Here is a 14,176-nt window from a genome sequence, read left to right on the forward strand (position 1 = left end):
GTCCCTCAACTCCTTGTGCCGCAGCAAGCTAAAATTCCTATCTACTGTAGTAATTGAGATATCTAGAGGAAGGACAAACTACAACGCCAACAGCTGTATTGTGGTACCAAAGGGTGGGGCTGTGTTTGTTACCAATTAAGGCATGTGGACAGGTCCCTCATGTTGCATTCAGCATCTTGCATTAGCCAGGGATGTGTGCTAATACAATTTATTTATTTAATGTTTAAAGGACAGCCAGTGTGCATCCCACCATATGCCTGCCCTGAGACAGCTGTATGTCCTTAAATCTAATCCTCTGCCTGTACTTCTCTGCTCTTCACATCTAGCCCAAGGATAACTCCAGTTCAGTTTGTAAGGGTAGGATTTTGCCGTATCTATTCAGATATTGTAGAAAATATATATTTTCAATATCTTGGAGTTGGTGACTAGAAGTGAGATTTTCCTACTGGAGCAAATGTGTAAAAGAGGATGCATTTTCATGTTCCATTTCATATTGTGATTTTTAGTAAAGACGTTCACTGTCCACATCTTCTTCTCTTTGATCCTTAATGAAGTCCTCTTGAGATTTATCTGTCTTGTAAATAATTGAGTTTGTGATGACAGACTTAGGGCTTCCCTTTTAAGTTGTTTCAATACAATTTTGGCCATTGCTTACATCTTATACGTTTGAAAAATCTCTTTCCGACAGGAGTTCAGTTACAGTCCTCTAACTTGGTGATCTTGCTGTGGTTGTCAGCTGCATATCTATTGGTGATTATTTTCTGCTGCAAAGTGCTGACTCCAGAGAGCAGATGTAATGTAGATCTATTTCTGTTCCTACTTATTCTGACCTCATTCAGTCAGAGAAACTTTCTTTGGCAAAATTCGCAGTGACAGAAGGCTTGAATTTGTATTTCTTTTGTAAGCCAAAAATGAGTCTTAACATTTCTTTCCTGTCTCTAGTAAGAAAGTCAGCCAGGAAGGATTCCTAAAATCCAGTTTTTGATTTAAAATATCAATGCAACACCACATCACAATGACCTGGCACCATTAAATCTGAGCAGTCAGTCAGCATGCTATGACACTTCTTCAGACACTCTTAAAGCAGGGGTATCAAACATATGGGCTGCATACAGCCTGCAAATCTTTTTGGTTCGGCCTGCAGGAGGCTGGATATGGCCTGCGATCATTTTTGTTCCGGCCCCTGGCAGCCGGATAGTGCCCGCAAACCTTTTTGTTCCGGCCCCTGGTGGTTGCCGCGGAAGGGTAAGACGCCATGAGCTGCCGCCGAAAGGGAGGACGCCGTGAGACTTCTCGGCGGAGGGTAAGTATGGCCCACTTGGAGTAAATTTTATTCTAATCTGGCCCACCATAGAAAGTGACTTTGACACCCCTGGCTTAAAGCCTTCATTTGTGACCTTGGATACCCAAAGTGTTCCTCATCACTATTCTCTCCCTCCTTTGAGAGTAGAGATTTCTTGTTTCTTAGCCACAGCCAAACAGTATTTGTTCCCCCTCAATATCATTAAACCTGTTTCACCTGGGCAACAGCTATGAAGAGCCCCACTAAAGCATGTACATATGTACAGCACTGAAGCAGCACAGCCGTACTGATGTAGCTGTGCCGCTAAAGCACATCTGGTGAAGACGTGCAATGCCAATGGGAGAGAGCTCAACTGTCGGCATAAAAAACCCACCTCCGCAAGTGGTGGCTTCCTGCTGATGTAGTGCTGTGTACTTGAGCGCTTATGTCGATATAATTAATATCGCTCAGGGGGATGGAATCTTCACAGCCTGAGCAACATACGTTTTGCCGTCATAAGCTGTGGTATAGACATAGCCTACCACTTATCAAAAAAGGTAAGTTCAAAAGATTAAAGGTTGAGTAACAGGGTTTCTTATATGGTAGCAGAAATTGAGTTATACCAGTCAGGACATGGCTTTCAAAGGAGATCTTGCTTGTCCTTTCAGAGTCAGTGCTCACCCCAAAATATATTCCTTTCTGTAAGAATTGACCAATCTTTACACAGTGTGGACAAACTTTGTTCTTCACCAGGGTGTGTACTCCTACCCCTTTCTGATCACTATAGACATTTGTTTTACCCATTGTCTATATCTGCCTAAGTATATTAGGATTCGTCCTTTCTCTGCTCCCTCCTTCCTCCTCCTCCTAGCACACCTGAGACAGAGCTGGTTATTAATACAGAAAATGCATAGTCTTTCAATATTGTAATGTAACACCATAGTTCTTCACATAAGCATGGCTGTTGATTTCAAATATTGCTATTTGGTCAGCAGCCAAGAAAAGAATAAGTGTGTATGAATACGTGCATGTGAAGGAGGATAAGGAATTTGCTGTTCAGTGCAGGTTAATCTGAAAAAAGTAAGCCTGTTTAAGTATTTACTAGTGGTGTGGATGCCGAGAGCCTGAAACACCCTGGCCTGTCTGCCGTGGGACAGTAATACTTTCTCAGCTTCATTTTTTAGCCCTATGGCTAGTATTTGAGGGGTGGAAAGGAGCAGGCAGGATCAGATGGGTGGAATGAAATCTGTCTGGCTACCAGAGTGCCCTGCTGGTTTGTGAACCCTCGGAGTCTGGGGAAGATGTTAGCATTTCAGATGTTTCACGGGTTGCATGGGCACAGAGAGTGAGAATGCATAATAAATAGTTTTGCATGTGCAATTGCAGATGTGCACTCTGAAGTGTGGTCATACGTTACAAATGCATCTTAAGTTTTGTCCTGAATGTCCCGTTATGGTGTTGTTGCCATAACACTCCTGTGGTAGTTTTAGCCTCCTTCCCCCTTCTGAGTCCAAAAAAGTCCTTTTTGATTCAGGGTGAACTTAGAATATGCTGAGTGTTTTATTTCTAAGGAAACAGTCAGTTTCCCAGTTTCACTTCCATATTGAATTTACAGAAGTGTTCAGAGGATTCAGCTACCATGGTGATGAGCACAGTGCAAGAACCTTCTCAGACTTTGTCACAGATTTCCTGTAAGCACATAAATTCTTCAAGTGCTGGTCCCTAGTGGATTCCATATATGGGTGTGCATGCATGCCATGCGCCTGAGCCAAAACTGTTTGTAGCATGTGCATCATGCGTCAGCCACGTGGTGTGTCTGAGGTCTTATAAGGCTGTGCGGTCCAATTCCCTGGCATGGCCAGAGTTAGAACCCCTCTTCCTCCTTGCTCTTAGCTTGCTAAGAAGCTCTTCTTCATTTGACTAAGACTGTTTTTACTAAGTTGTGGTATATATAGTTAGGAGTTGTTAAGTTTCCATTCATTTTTCTACCTGCGGGGTGTCTCACCCACCCTTGGGTACTATGCCCCAGAAGCCGGCTTCAAAAGCTGTGTGTTGTGCCCGTGCTCCTTCTGCGTGAGCGACGAGCGCCAACACTGTCTTTACTGCTTCAAGGAAGTCCATGTTGTCGCCCATTGCTCCATTTTCCGCTCCTTCCCGCCACAGATTTGTGAGGCTCGAGAGCATCGCCTCTCAAAATACCTTATGGCGGAAGCAATGTGTCTGCATGCGCAGTCAGATCCGGGACCGGTGGATTCGACGGAGTGCTACGCCTCACCGTCAAGCACATAAGTTACTTGAACACCTGTTGATGGAAATACGTGTATAAAATGGATTGTAGGATAGGGGATTTGGAAAATGATCTGAGAATAATGTAATTTGGGAGCATATTTAATCTGGACAGGGGTCCTGATTAACTTTGTGTGTGTGGCTGTGGCTGGGCCATTTTAACTTTGCGCTCAGCAAAGGACCAGTCCTCTTGAGTTTTTGAGCATTCATATTAGGTCTGGTTTTGAGAAGCTCTAAACAAAAAGAGAACCGTAACGCTGGTCCTCTGAATTTGGAGCCACACGTTTTGAGATGTTTTGCTAGAGTTTGTATTTTTAAAAGATAGTGTTTCCCCGTTTATCACCTGCCACTGATGCCTGCTTAAGTTTCTTACTTTTAATCATTCCCTGGATTTGGAAAAATACTGGTATGTGTTTAAAACTAATCTTGCTTAGGAAATGTTTGTATGTTAAAGTAGAGTTGAAATACTAGCAAAAATAGAGGTAAAATACGTACAGTCCCTTTGACTGTGCTCTAAGCGCAAGTTGGTAATGGAAGCAGTTGGGGAAGAGGAAGCTTAATACTGTACAGTTTTGGTCTAAGTTATTCTTGTAACAGAATTTTTTCTCTTACTTGTCATTAACATGCTTTAGGAAAGTTTAAAGGGTTATATAACAAGCTCATTAAATTTCAGGCTCAAGCTGCTTCACCATACTATGTTTGTTTCTCACAGCACAGTGCCAGCTTTTAATATGTCAGAGTACACAAATGTTCTCCAGAGGCTAGTAGGAAATTGTAAAGTACAGAATCAGTGAGCAACAAAATTGCAGGCTTAAACTTTTTTTGAAGGATGTGTAGGTGTATGTTTGTGTCTTTTAGCCAGAAAGCAACTGTTTGATTTTTAGTATCAGTACCCATATTGATTATAAAGTCTTGAGGTATCGCCGTGAGACTATTTCACATGAATATAGAACATAAAGACAATTTGGTATGTAACAAAAAAGTAACTTTACCATTCACATCCATCATCCATATGACAAACCCTTCCAGTGGACCAAATTTAATCCTTAAGTAACAGCATTTAGTTCTTGCATCAGACCTTCCCTAATGGACCAAATGGTATTACTGCAAACACAGAGTTTAAGGAACTGACTAATTGCTGATGAATATAGTCAGAGCTGTCCCTAGGACAGGGCAGATTGGGGCACCCACCCCGGGCTCCGTGCTTTAGGGGGGACCCTGCTCCAAACCAGGTGGGAGGTGGGCAGTTGCCGCCAGGGTCCTGACGAGAGTTGGGAAGTCGCATACCAAGGGGGCTGGCCTTTCACAATGTGCAGCAGGGTCAGGCAGGGTGCAGCCAGCCGTCCCTCAGAGCCTCCTGTGCCCCCTGGCCCAACTGCATGTCATGAAGGCACCTCCCCAGGCCGTGGGATGAGGCCGCCCCATCCGAGCCGGCACTGGGCTGCAGGGCTAGAGCTGGACAACCGCCATGCGGCGGGTAAGTGTGTGTGGGGGGGGGGCGGCGGCGCAGAGCCAAGCCAGCAGAGCCGGTCTCTGCTGCCGCACACAGGAGGAGGTAAGCGGCATGTCCTCCCCCCCCCCCCTGCAGGTACAGTCCCCCCTTTCCCCAAGCCAACTGGAGGGTGGTGCCGTCTTGTGGGAGCTGGGAACCCCTCCTGCCCTGTGCAGGGGTGGGGGGAGGGAGGTGTGAGGCCTGGCAGGGAGGCAAATGCAGACTTGGCCCCTGGGTGCCAGAGACCCAGGGTATGCCATTGGAGCTGGGCAGGGGGCCCACACAGTTTGGTTGCCCTGGGCCCTGCACCCCCCCTAGGGACGGCCCTGAATATAGTATACAGTAAAGTGAAATTCTGACACAAAAAGTGCATAACTTAACTGTGCTATCTAATACTCTCTTTATTCTGATAAAGAAAACAAAGGCAGTATAATGAAAGAGGGGTGTGGGTATGCGCATGCGCATATGCACACAAAGCTAGCTCAAATCACCATGAAACATTAGAAGAACTACACCTAATAGATTTTTAGTAAAAGAAGCCCACATTTCTGACTTTTCTCCTTTGATGGTACCTCCCCTTCTTTGTGGCTTCCAAGCTGCATAATCTTGGTGGGCTGTTTAAACCTGACCTATCTTTTGATGATCGTTTTGGTTGGATTTTGGTGTAGTTATGCCATCTAGACACTTTCCAGGTTGTAGTTCATCTTTTCCCAACCATATGCTAACCTCGCTATACTGTTTTTTGGTTTTGTTTTTTTTCTCATCTCGTCTGGACTGTCAGCAACATTTGCAGTCTCTCTCTGTCTTTGGCAGTGGTGTTCTGCCTGGCTTCCAGTGTAGAAGAGACAAATTAAAGATGGCATGCAAATCCGTAACTCTTGGTTCTGTGGTTTTAAATCAGAATAATATTAAATATTTTGTGTAGTTTGCTAATGAAAACTTTTTGTTCCTAAAACAAGGCTGTATTGTGAAGCCATGTATTGCAGGAGTATGTTGGATATTGTATGTAATTTAAAGGAATGAAAACGGCCTTATTGAAAATCCTAAACAAAAATGACTGAGAACAGTGCTCAGTAGTATATCTGAACATTCCTTACAAAAGAAAGTATCCTTTGTTCCTGTTAATTTGTCTGAAGCCTGTGAGTGTTCTGTTCCTCTAAGCTCTCAGCTTGCCAACTCCAGGCAGCTGATTATTTTGTTTCTTTCCATATTGAACAAAGTCAATTCAGTCTTCATTCTCAGTAGAAATAGAACAAATACTCATCAGTCAATCTCTTTGCTTGCCATTCACTAACCACTTTGGAGCACCAAAGCAGATAATACTGTAATTTTCTGGAGTTGAAAACACAATGCAAAAAGGAAGAAAAGTTGTGTCTTGAGGGATGAGGTGAGAAATTAATCAACATGATGCAGCAAAGAGGACCTTCGAGAAGAGTAGCTGGAAGAAAGAAGGATAAACAGATGATAAAACCTTTTGTATCCCAGAAGTAAAAGTGCTTTAAAAATAATTAGTGGAATATAATAGATGTAATATAAACTGAAGAGATGGGAAAGTAGAAAATCATTGTTTCAGTATAGGTATCTTAAACAAAAAGTGAAGGTGAAAGTATAAAAACATGGTAATGTTTATCAGCTCGCTTCTTTTGGAAGCTATTTGTTTTCCCTAGCATAGGGCAGCATCCTAGTCTACTTGTCATTGAGTCACAGTAATGACCAATTACAAAGAACACTGAGATGTATTCTTTGGAGAAAGCAAGGAGATTCACATCTACCTGTAAAAATGTACAAGGCCTTCTGTACAAGGTGCAACAGGTTCTGGAAGGAAGTCGATACGGGTAAGGAGTTTTCTGCCATGGCGTTGAAAGGATCCATGCTTTATTTCTTAGCTGTGAATTTTCTGTACTGCCTGCTGTTGTGGAGTCATAACCCTAATGTTCTGTCACTTCTGTTGTATGCATTTTTTTAAACCCCAAGATTATTTCTAGTGTATGAATTAAAAATCTATACAGGCACAGAATAAAAGTTTGATAACTGCTGGAGTGTAGTCAGACATAGTAAAAATATGACCAGTGTGTGCAGACACTATAAAAAGGTTTTATGAATTAGAGCAATCGTAGTATTTTAAAATCACTTTTATGGTATCAAAAACAAAAAGCTGACACTATCTTAGTTCATCGCACCACTTTTACTGGTTAACAGCATTCATTTTTTTTAAACATATATTTAGCAAATCCCTAAATGTTTTTAATCACTTTACCAGTTTTTACTCTTTAATTTTTTTGTTGCTTTTCAACCCCTACCTCTAATTTTTTTTTTTTTTTTTTTTTTTTTTTTTGCTGCAGCTGCTACCCATCTTACCTTTTTAGCCCTGTGCTCAAGTATAGCTGTGTTAGAGCAGTTCAGCCTTTTAAAATAGTGCCTACAGGCTAAACAAGGTAGTCTGCGTTGTGCCTGCAAGAATGGTCTGTAGTGGTTTCGGCTGTTTCTAGGTGGCTTTTCGGTTTTCTTTATTTGTATTAGTGTTTCCTTGTCTTGTCTTATAGCAAGAGGGCATTGGTAAATAGGCGGGTCTTGGAAAGAGTTCTGAAGACAGCTAGGCTTTGACTCCAAAAGCAAACTGGAAATGGAGGCTAAGTGTCTGAAAATAGGAAGGAAGGAAGGAAAACTATCTAAAAATATACTTTAAAAAAAAAATTAAAATTAAAAATTGCATGGGGGATCTGGTCCAAGAAACTTCATATCAACAAACAATAATAAATTGAAAGTATCTGTGCAAGTGTTTTCTTTTTTTAATGGCATCCTTTGTAACCTGCTGGCTGTATTATTTATCTTGTAAAATAAACTCCTGTCCAGCCCAAATTTATGAGATTAGCAAAAATACATGACCATAATCTCTGAGTTAAATCGGGACTGTCGGTATGTAAATAGTTATGTGCTCTCACGGAAGAATTGGATAAAATTTCCAAAATCACCTACGTGATGCAGGGTAACATTTTCAATAGTGCCTATGTTCTTAAACATAATTACAAACTGATAAATGGCACACTGAAATCAATAGAGAGATGGTAGTCTTTGCACTTGGGGAAAGCTGTTAGTGTAAGCAATGGGTTTTGAGACCTTTTTATTAGACCTCCGGGTAATGCATGGGAAACCCTCCAGATATCTCAGAGAAATGCAGATGACTACATCTTTTTTTTTTTTTTTTTAAATCCTTTAGCACATCATGTGTGTTCAGGTATTTTTGAGATAAAGGAGTGTCTTTAAGATTTTATGTTCCTGTTGTTATTAAAGGGAGGATGATCAATGCACATTGTCATCCACTTTGCTCCCCCACAAAAAAATGCTGCCTGTGTACTGCTAAAATTAACCCGTTGATATTTACCATGCATTCCAAACAAGACTATACATGAAACACTCTAAATTTGGTTTGCTATGGAACTTACTGTCTTGAAAGCAGTCTTTCTTAGTGGTGTCCGCTATAGTAGTAATTACAAAAAAGTGGAGATGCAAGGCCCCTCCTGCTCCAATAGAATGGATAAAACCAATATGGTGGCTTGTTGGGATTTGTAAATACAATGTCAGAGAAGAAAAAGCTCACAAGAGGGCCAGGATCTATACAGTTCATAGAATTACTCTTGATTGAGCTTTTGTTCTTTCTTCCCCCTTTATACATCTTTGTAGGCATATGAAAGAAGATTTCCTACATGTCCTCTAATCCCAATGTTTGTAGCTAGTGACACTGTGAATGAATTCAAGAGTGAGGATGGAGCTATCCATGTAATCGAAAGGCGTTGTAAACTGGATATAGATGCACCACGATTATTGAAAAAGGTAACTAAGCAATTTTAAAATGGCTCTTATCCTAATGTTCTTGATACCAACCGACAAGAATGGAAACCTTTAACTAAATCTGTGGTAATCTTTCTCAGATTGCAGGAGTAGATTATGTTTACTTTGTCCAGAAGAACTCCTTGAACAGACAAGATCGGACTTTGCACATAGAAGCCTATAATGAAACCTTCTCTAACAGAGTCATCATTAATGAGCACTGCTGTTACACAGTGAGTTTTAGAGAGAATCTAACAGCTCTACAGATTGGGTTTGGTTGGCATTTACATTCAGAACTTGTAACCAGAAGTTAGATTATTTTTTGGCTCCTCCTAAAAATCAGAATTATTGTGCCAGAGGTGTTGCCATTAGTGTTAAAAGTAATCAACGCATGTGAAAATTCTGATGCAAATTTGATATCCTCTCAGTTGGACATATTCCCACATCACACAAAACAGACATTTGACAGACTCTGCTTGTGAGAAGTCAGAGTCTCTAACAGCAGGCATGTGGCATGTCACAAGCGATGATGCCCTGGCAGAACCATGGCTTGCACATCACTTGGTCACTTTCTACTTAGTGCTAGCCAGTGCTGCTATTGTGTTGTTTTCAAGTGTGCTACAACTTAACCGTTCAAGATTGTAATTTTAACCTAGATCATCTCTCATATGTTTCTGTTATGAGATGCTAACATGCTTTTTGGTGCAGTGTTTGGTAGCATCATGTTAGATTTGTTTAAAAAGTAAAATCAGAAAGTTATCAGTTGCCATGCTTGCAGTTCCTTTCTCAGTTGTCAGATACTCATAGTGTGATATGAGACCCAAATGAGAGAGAGCACAAACAATTGCAATGTATGAATAAAATATTGGAATGGACCTTGGAGGTGAAATCCAAATTAGCAAATGTGGCCACTCGTTTACATTGCAGCACATCTGTAAATGCAAAGAATGCTTATTTAGATGAGTGCTTTCTGGGTGCAGAACATGTTTAAAGGGATGCTGCGAACTGAAATCTAGTCCACTTCAAAAATTTAAAAATGTCAAAATATTAGTTAAAAGTACTTAAAATATTAGTTTCAAGTACTGCATCTGCCCGAGTCTCACTGCAACTTTAAAAATTTAAAAATATTTTTCTGTGTGCACTTGCTATGTGAATGTTCCATATAAACAGGAGAAATATTATACAGAAAAATGCACCGGGTAATCAAGCTCAAATAGAGTAGCTTCTTTTCTTTAATCTTTCTTTTATTGTAGTTTGAGGTAGTACTTCTAACAAAGATAGGTTAAGTGTAAAGTCAGAAGTATAATTTAAAAATGAGACCCCTTTTAAGATAACTTGTCTCTTTAAAAAAAAAAAAAAAATAGTTTAATTGACTTAGCTATGTAAGTATAGAAGCATTCTTTCAGCATGCTTCTGTGCTTTATATTAGCATACTTTATGCTTGTGTAGGATGGTCAAGTCACTTATCGGCTTTCATACCCTATGAATATGAGAAGGAACACAATTTTATAACCATCTCATTATAAAATTTACTAGACTGTGGCATAGCTTCCAAAGGAAGAGTTGGAAGCCCCATTATTTGACACATTAAGCACTAAACTGTTTAAATGGTTGGTAATAAATCTTCCAAGAGGGAAGACCATATGAAGGCTTCTTCTCTTCTTTTTGTTGTTGACTATCCAAATATTTATATGAGAGAATGCACAGTGTACAAAGGGTAACCAAAGCATGTGGTGTCTGCTGTGCTCAACCAATAGGTTCACCCTGACAATGAAGACTGGACCTGTTTTGAACAGTCTGCAAGCCTGGACATCAAGTCTTTCTTTGGCTTTGAAAGCACAGTGGAAAAGATTGCCATGAAACAATACACCAGCAATATTAAAAAGGTGAGCTGACGGTCATGAAGTAGATGCCTGGCTCTAGTTAGATTTTTAAATCCTGAAATGTACTTGCTGCTACTTAATAGGCTGGTTGTGCTCAGAAAACTAAGTTATGTGCCTTTTAGAGCAGGGCTTGTGAAGTGTGTGTAGAAAGAGAGCTCTGGGCTCTCTTTTGGGATGCCTGACAGCATTTGTTGCATTTCCAAACAGGTTCTGTTGGTATATAAGTGGAAATTTCATTGACTAAAGCATGGTTTTGTTTCAAAGGGGAAGGAAATAATAGAGTATTACCTGAAGCAGATGGAGGAAGAAGGGATAATGTTTGTTCCTCGTTGGATTCCTCCTGTTACATATAACTCTGACAACAGCACATCTCACATAATACGGCCAGTTTCTCCTGCTATCAACATACCAGATACTGCCACAAAGGAGGGACTGAACAATAAGGAAGTGCTCAACACCTCCAGCAGCCCATCAGAGCCCACAGCAGGAACACCTGATGGTACATTTGGCATTTCTTTTCTGGCCACTTTGCTTGTTTGACTTCTCATTTTAGCTGAGTTATTTGAAATGCTTGTAGAGACATTCAGAGGTCTGTTTCTCTGCAGAGAACCCTCATATTAGTTTCTGGTTCATTAGCATACATGTTGGTGCTGACCAGTTCTGGGAGGCCTCCCATTCAACATTCATCTAATTGGATCCTGAGTAAGTGTCCTGGTAGCTGATCCTGTGATTGAGTAAAAGCCTGCAATAAAAAGAGAAAAAAATCACACTAAGGATCGATGGAGAGCAATAGTTTAGATTCCCTGGGAAGGATGTACAGAGCTCAGCAAAAATCTCCCTCATTCTATTGCAAATGGGTTGCTTTTCTCCTGTGACCATACTGGTGGAGCAAAATTAGCCCTCAACAAGAGAGCCTGGGAGCTTTTCACCTTCAAAAGTTTAGAGACCAAGAACAAAGTTTCTGTAAGCATTCCAAAAGAAGAGGGTCTCTCCTTTATTTCCAGTGCTATAAAAGCCAACAAATCTAAATTCTAAATGAACTAGGAAAATACCTAGCCCTTCCTAATGTCTAGTTTCAATTCTTCCTCAGCTGTGAATGGAGGTCATTCATATACTCCATTTACATGTTCAATTGAAGTCAGTTCTATGTACATTGCCATTGTTTATACCAAAGGAAAAATCTGCTCTTCAGAGATTGCAAGAAACTAATTCATTTATAATTTTGTTCACATTCCAAGTGTAGCAAAAGCTATGGTACTTCCTGGATGTGTGCTGAGTGCAACAGCATTTAAACTAGGAAAGGCAACTCGCTTGTAAAATATTAACTAAGGTGTTAATTTCTCTCTTCTTAGAGCCAACAGTTCAGAAATTGTCATTTTAATTCAATTGAATGTTAAGGCTGACAAGTACTAGCAGTGTTGAATGGAAATAAGAACACAGGTTCTTCCACTTCAAGTACTTGCACATAAGATCAGCTGTTAATTGATCTAGCAAATAGTAACTGCTGTAATAATGTGTAAATACCATTTCAGACAAGCTCGATGCAGACTACATCAAACGGTATCTGGGTGACTTGATGCCATTGCAGGAAAGCTGTCTTATCCGACTTCGACAGTGGCTCCAGGAAACACACAAGGGCAAAGTAAGAAACTAGTCACCACTTTTAGCATTCTGTATTTCAGAGAAGTGCATAATATGGATGGACATGACCGAATTAAACAGAATGTGAATAATCCAGCCCAGGGGACTGACCGCCAGTCAGTTTCACAAATCTGCCTTGTATAAAAATGACCCTGTTTCTTATGTGTGTAGTTATTGTGGCGTGACTGTGTCTAATCCTTAGATCTACTTTCCTGATTGTTGAATCCAATTATTTTTAGATGGGGTGAGAAAAGCATGAACAGTCTTGAAATTCTATAAGACTTTAAAAATTATGAAACACAATTTAATCAGTCTCTTCTGTATTTCTTGTGTAAACAAACTGTGTTGCAAAAGGGTTTTATAACCCAGAGGGATCTAACCATAAACTATACAATAGCATTGCGTTCCACATATAGAATGTCCCAATTTTCTCATGTTCAGAGCTCACAGATACTTGCTGGGAATTAAGGAAGAATCAAGCATGATCTTGGTTTTGTAATCTTAAAAGCCCATTGTTCCACAGTTTGGGAGGATCCTAGAGTAAATGCTTGAACCGAAGGGTTTTTTGCTAGTTAAAATTTGGAACAGGAAATAAATAAGTCATGGGATCAATTAAAACACTAAGAAGGCCCAGTGACTGTGCAAATAATGCACTTATCTGTCCAGTGGGAGATTCAAGTTCTGTAACCATGGAGCTAAACCGAAGAGGCACTTCTCTCTCCCCTTACTTTTTTTGATCTGTGCTCTGCTCTTAAAAAACAAACCCCCCTCTCCCCCCCAAAGTAGTGTTCTGATAAGTTTGTTATTGTCTTCCTTTACTTAGTAGTGCAATCCAATCTGTGTATTTGCATTCAAGTTTATATAAATTGGCTGACCTAGATGTCAAAAGTTCAAACTTTAATCAGTAATTATTTTCCAATAGATTCCAAAGGATGAACATATTTTACGATTCTTGCGTGCCCGGGACTTCAATATTGACAAAGCCAGAGAAATCCTTTGCCAGTCTCTAACATGGCGTAAACAGCACCAGGTGGATTATATTCTGGATACCTGGAACCCTCCACAAGTACTGCAAGATTATTATGCAGGAGGTTGGCATCACCATGACAAAGGTACTTTTTATATTAGTAGATATTGAAGGGCAGTTTATAATTAGAATTAAGGTGATAAGTTTGTTGAAAACCTGCCAGATGTGTTGCAGGGGAGTATGGGAAATACTTTAAAAATACATTGTACTTAAGTGCAATTAAGTTAGTGTTGCTTACAAGCGAGAACTGGCAGGACTCCTGGGTCCTATTCCTAGCTCTAACTGTAATTTTGGTCAAATCATTTAGCTTTTCTGAGACATTTGTTAAATGGGTAAACCTGCTTAACAGAGCTCTTGAGGGTTATTAAATCATATTTGTACAGCACTCTGAGTAACTTGGGTGAAAGGGACTATATAAATGCTGAGTATTAATTACTTTCCTGTGGTTAGTGATTAAAAGATGCATGTAAATAAGCAGACCATTTTAATCAGCTTATTCCTGCTGTCAAATACACTTGCTTATGGTGTAGCCAATATTTGGCATCACAGTTTTCAGTGATAAGAATTGTGATGTTACAAACATAAAATAGAGCAGGTTCTATTTATTCTGCGTAGTGAGTTATGGTCACATTCCCAGAATTTAAGGACTCAGGCCAGCTGCTGAAAGACACCACCCAGCTTCCACCTGCTAGGCACTGGTCTTGTTGCCAGCACATCATCAAAATACAAAAGTTGTG

General features: G+C 40.3%; 1 protein-coding gene across 4 annotated transcripts in view; it reads left to right on the top strand.

The window, feature by feature from the left end:
• SEC14L1 (SEC14 like lipid binding 1) overlaps positions 1-14,176 on the top strand; it is a 48,898-nt gene that overhangs the window by 17,511 nt on the left and 17,211 nt on the right. For all 4 annotated transcript variants that reach the window (XM_067547637.1, XM_067547640.1, XM_067547638.1 and 1 more), the window contains 6 exons: positions 8,742-8,891; positions 8,990-9,121; positions 10,646-10,774; positions 11,036-11,270; positions 12,304-12,413; positions 13,335-13,524. In XM_067547637.1, coding sequence (XP_067403738.1) covers positions 8,742-8,891; positions 8,990-9,121; positions 10,646-10,774; positions 11,036-11,270; positions 12,304-12,413; positions 13,335-13,524 — 946 coding nt within the window. The remainder of the gene's footprint in view (positions 1-8,741; positions 8,892-8,989; positions 9,122-10,645; positions 10,775-11,035; positions 11,271-12,303; positions 12,414-13,334; positions 13,525-14,176) is intronic.

This window comes from Emydura macquarii, unplaced genomic scaffold (genome assembly GCF_026122565.2).
Source record: "Emydura macquarii macquarii isolate MOO-44397 ecotype Brisbane River unplaced genomic scaffold, CSIRO-AGI_Emac_v2 contig_1230, whole genome shotgun sequence".
Lineage (NCBI taxonomy): Eukaryota > Metazoa > Chordata > Testudines > Chelidae > Emydura > Emydura macquarii.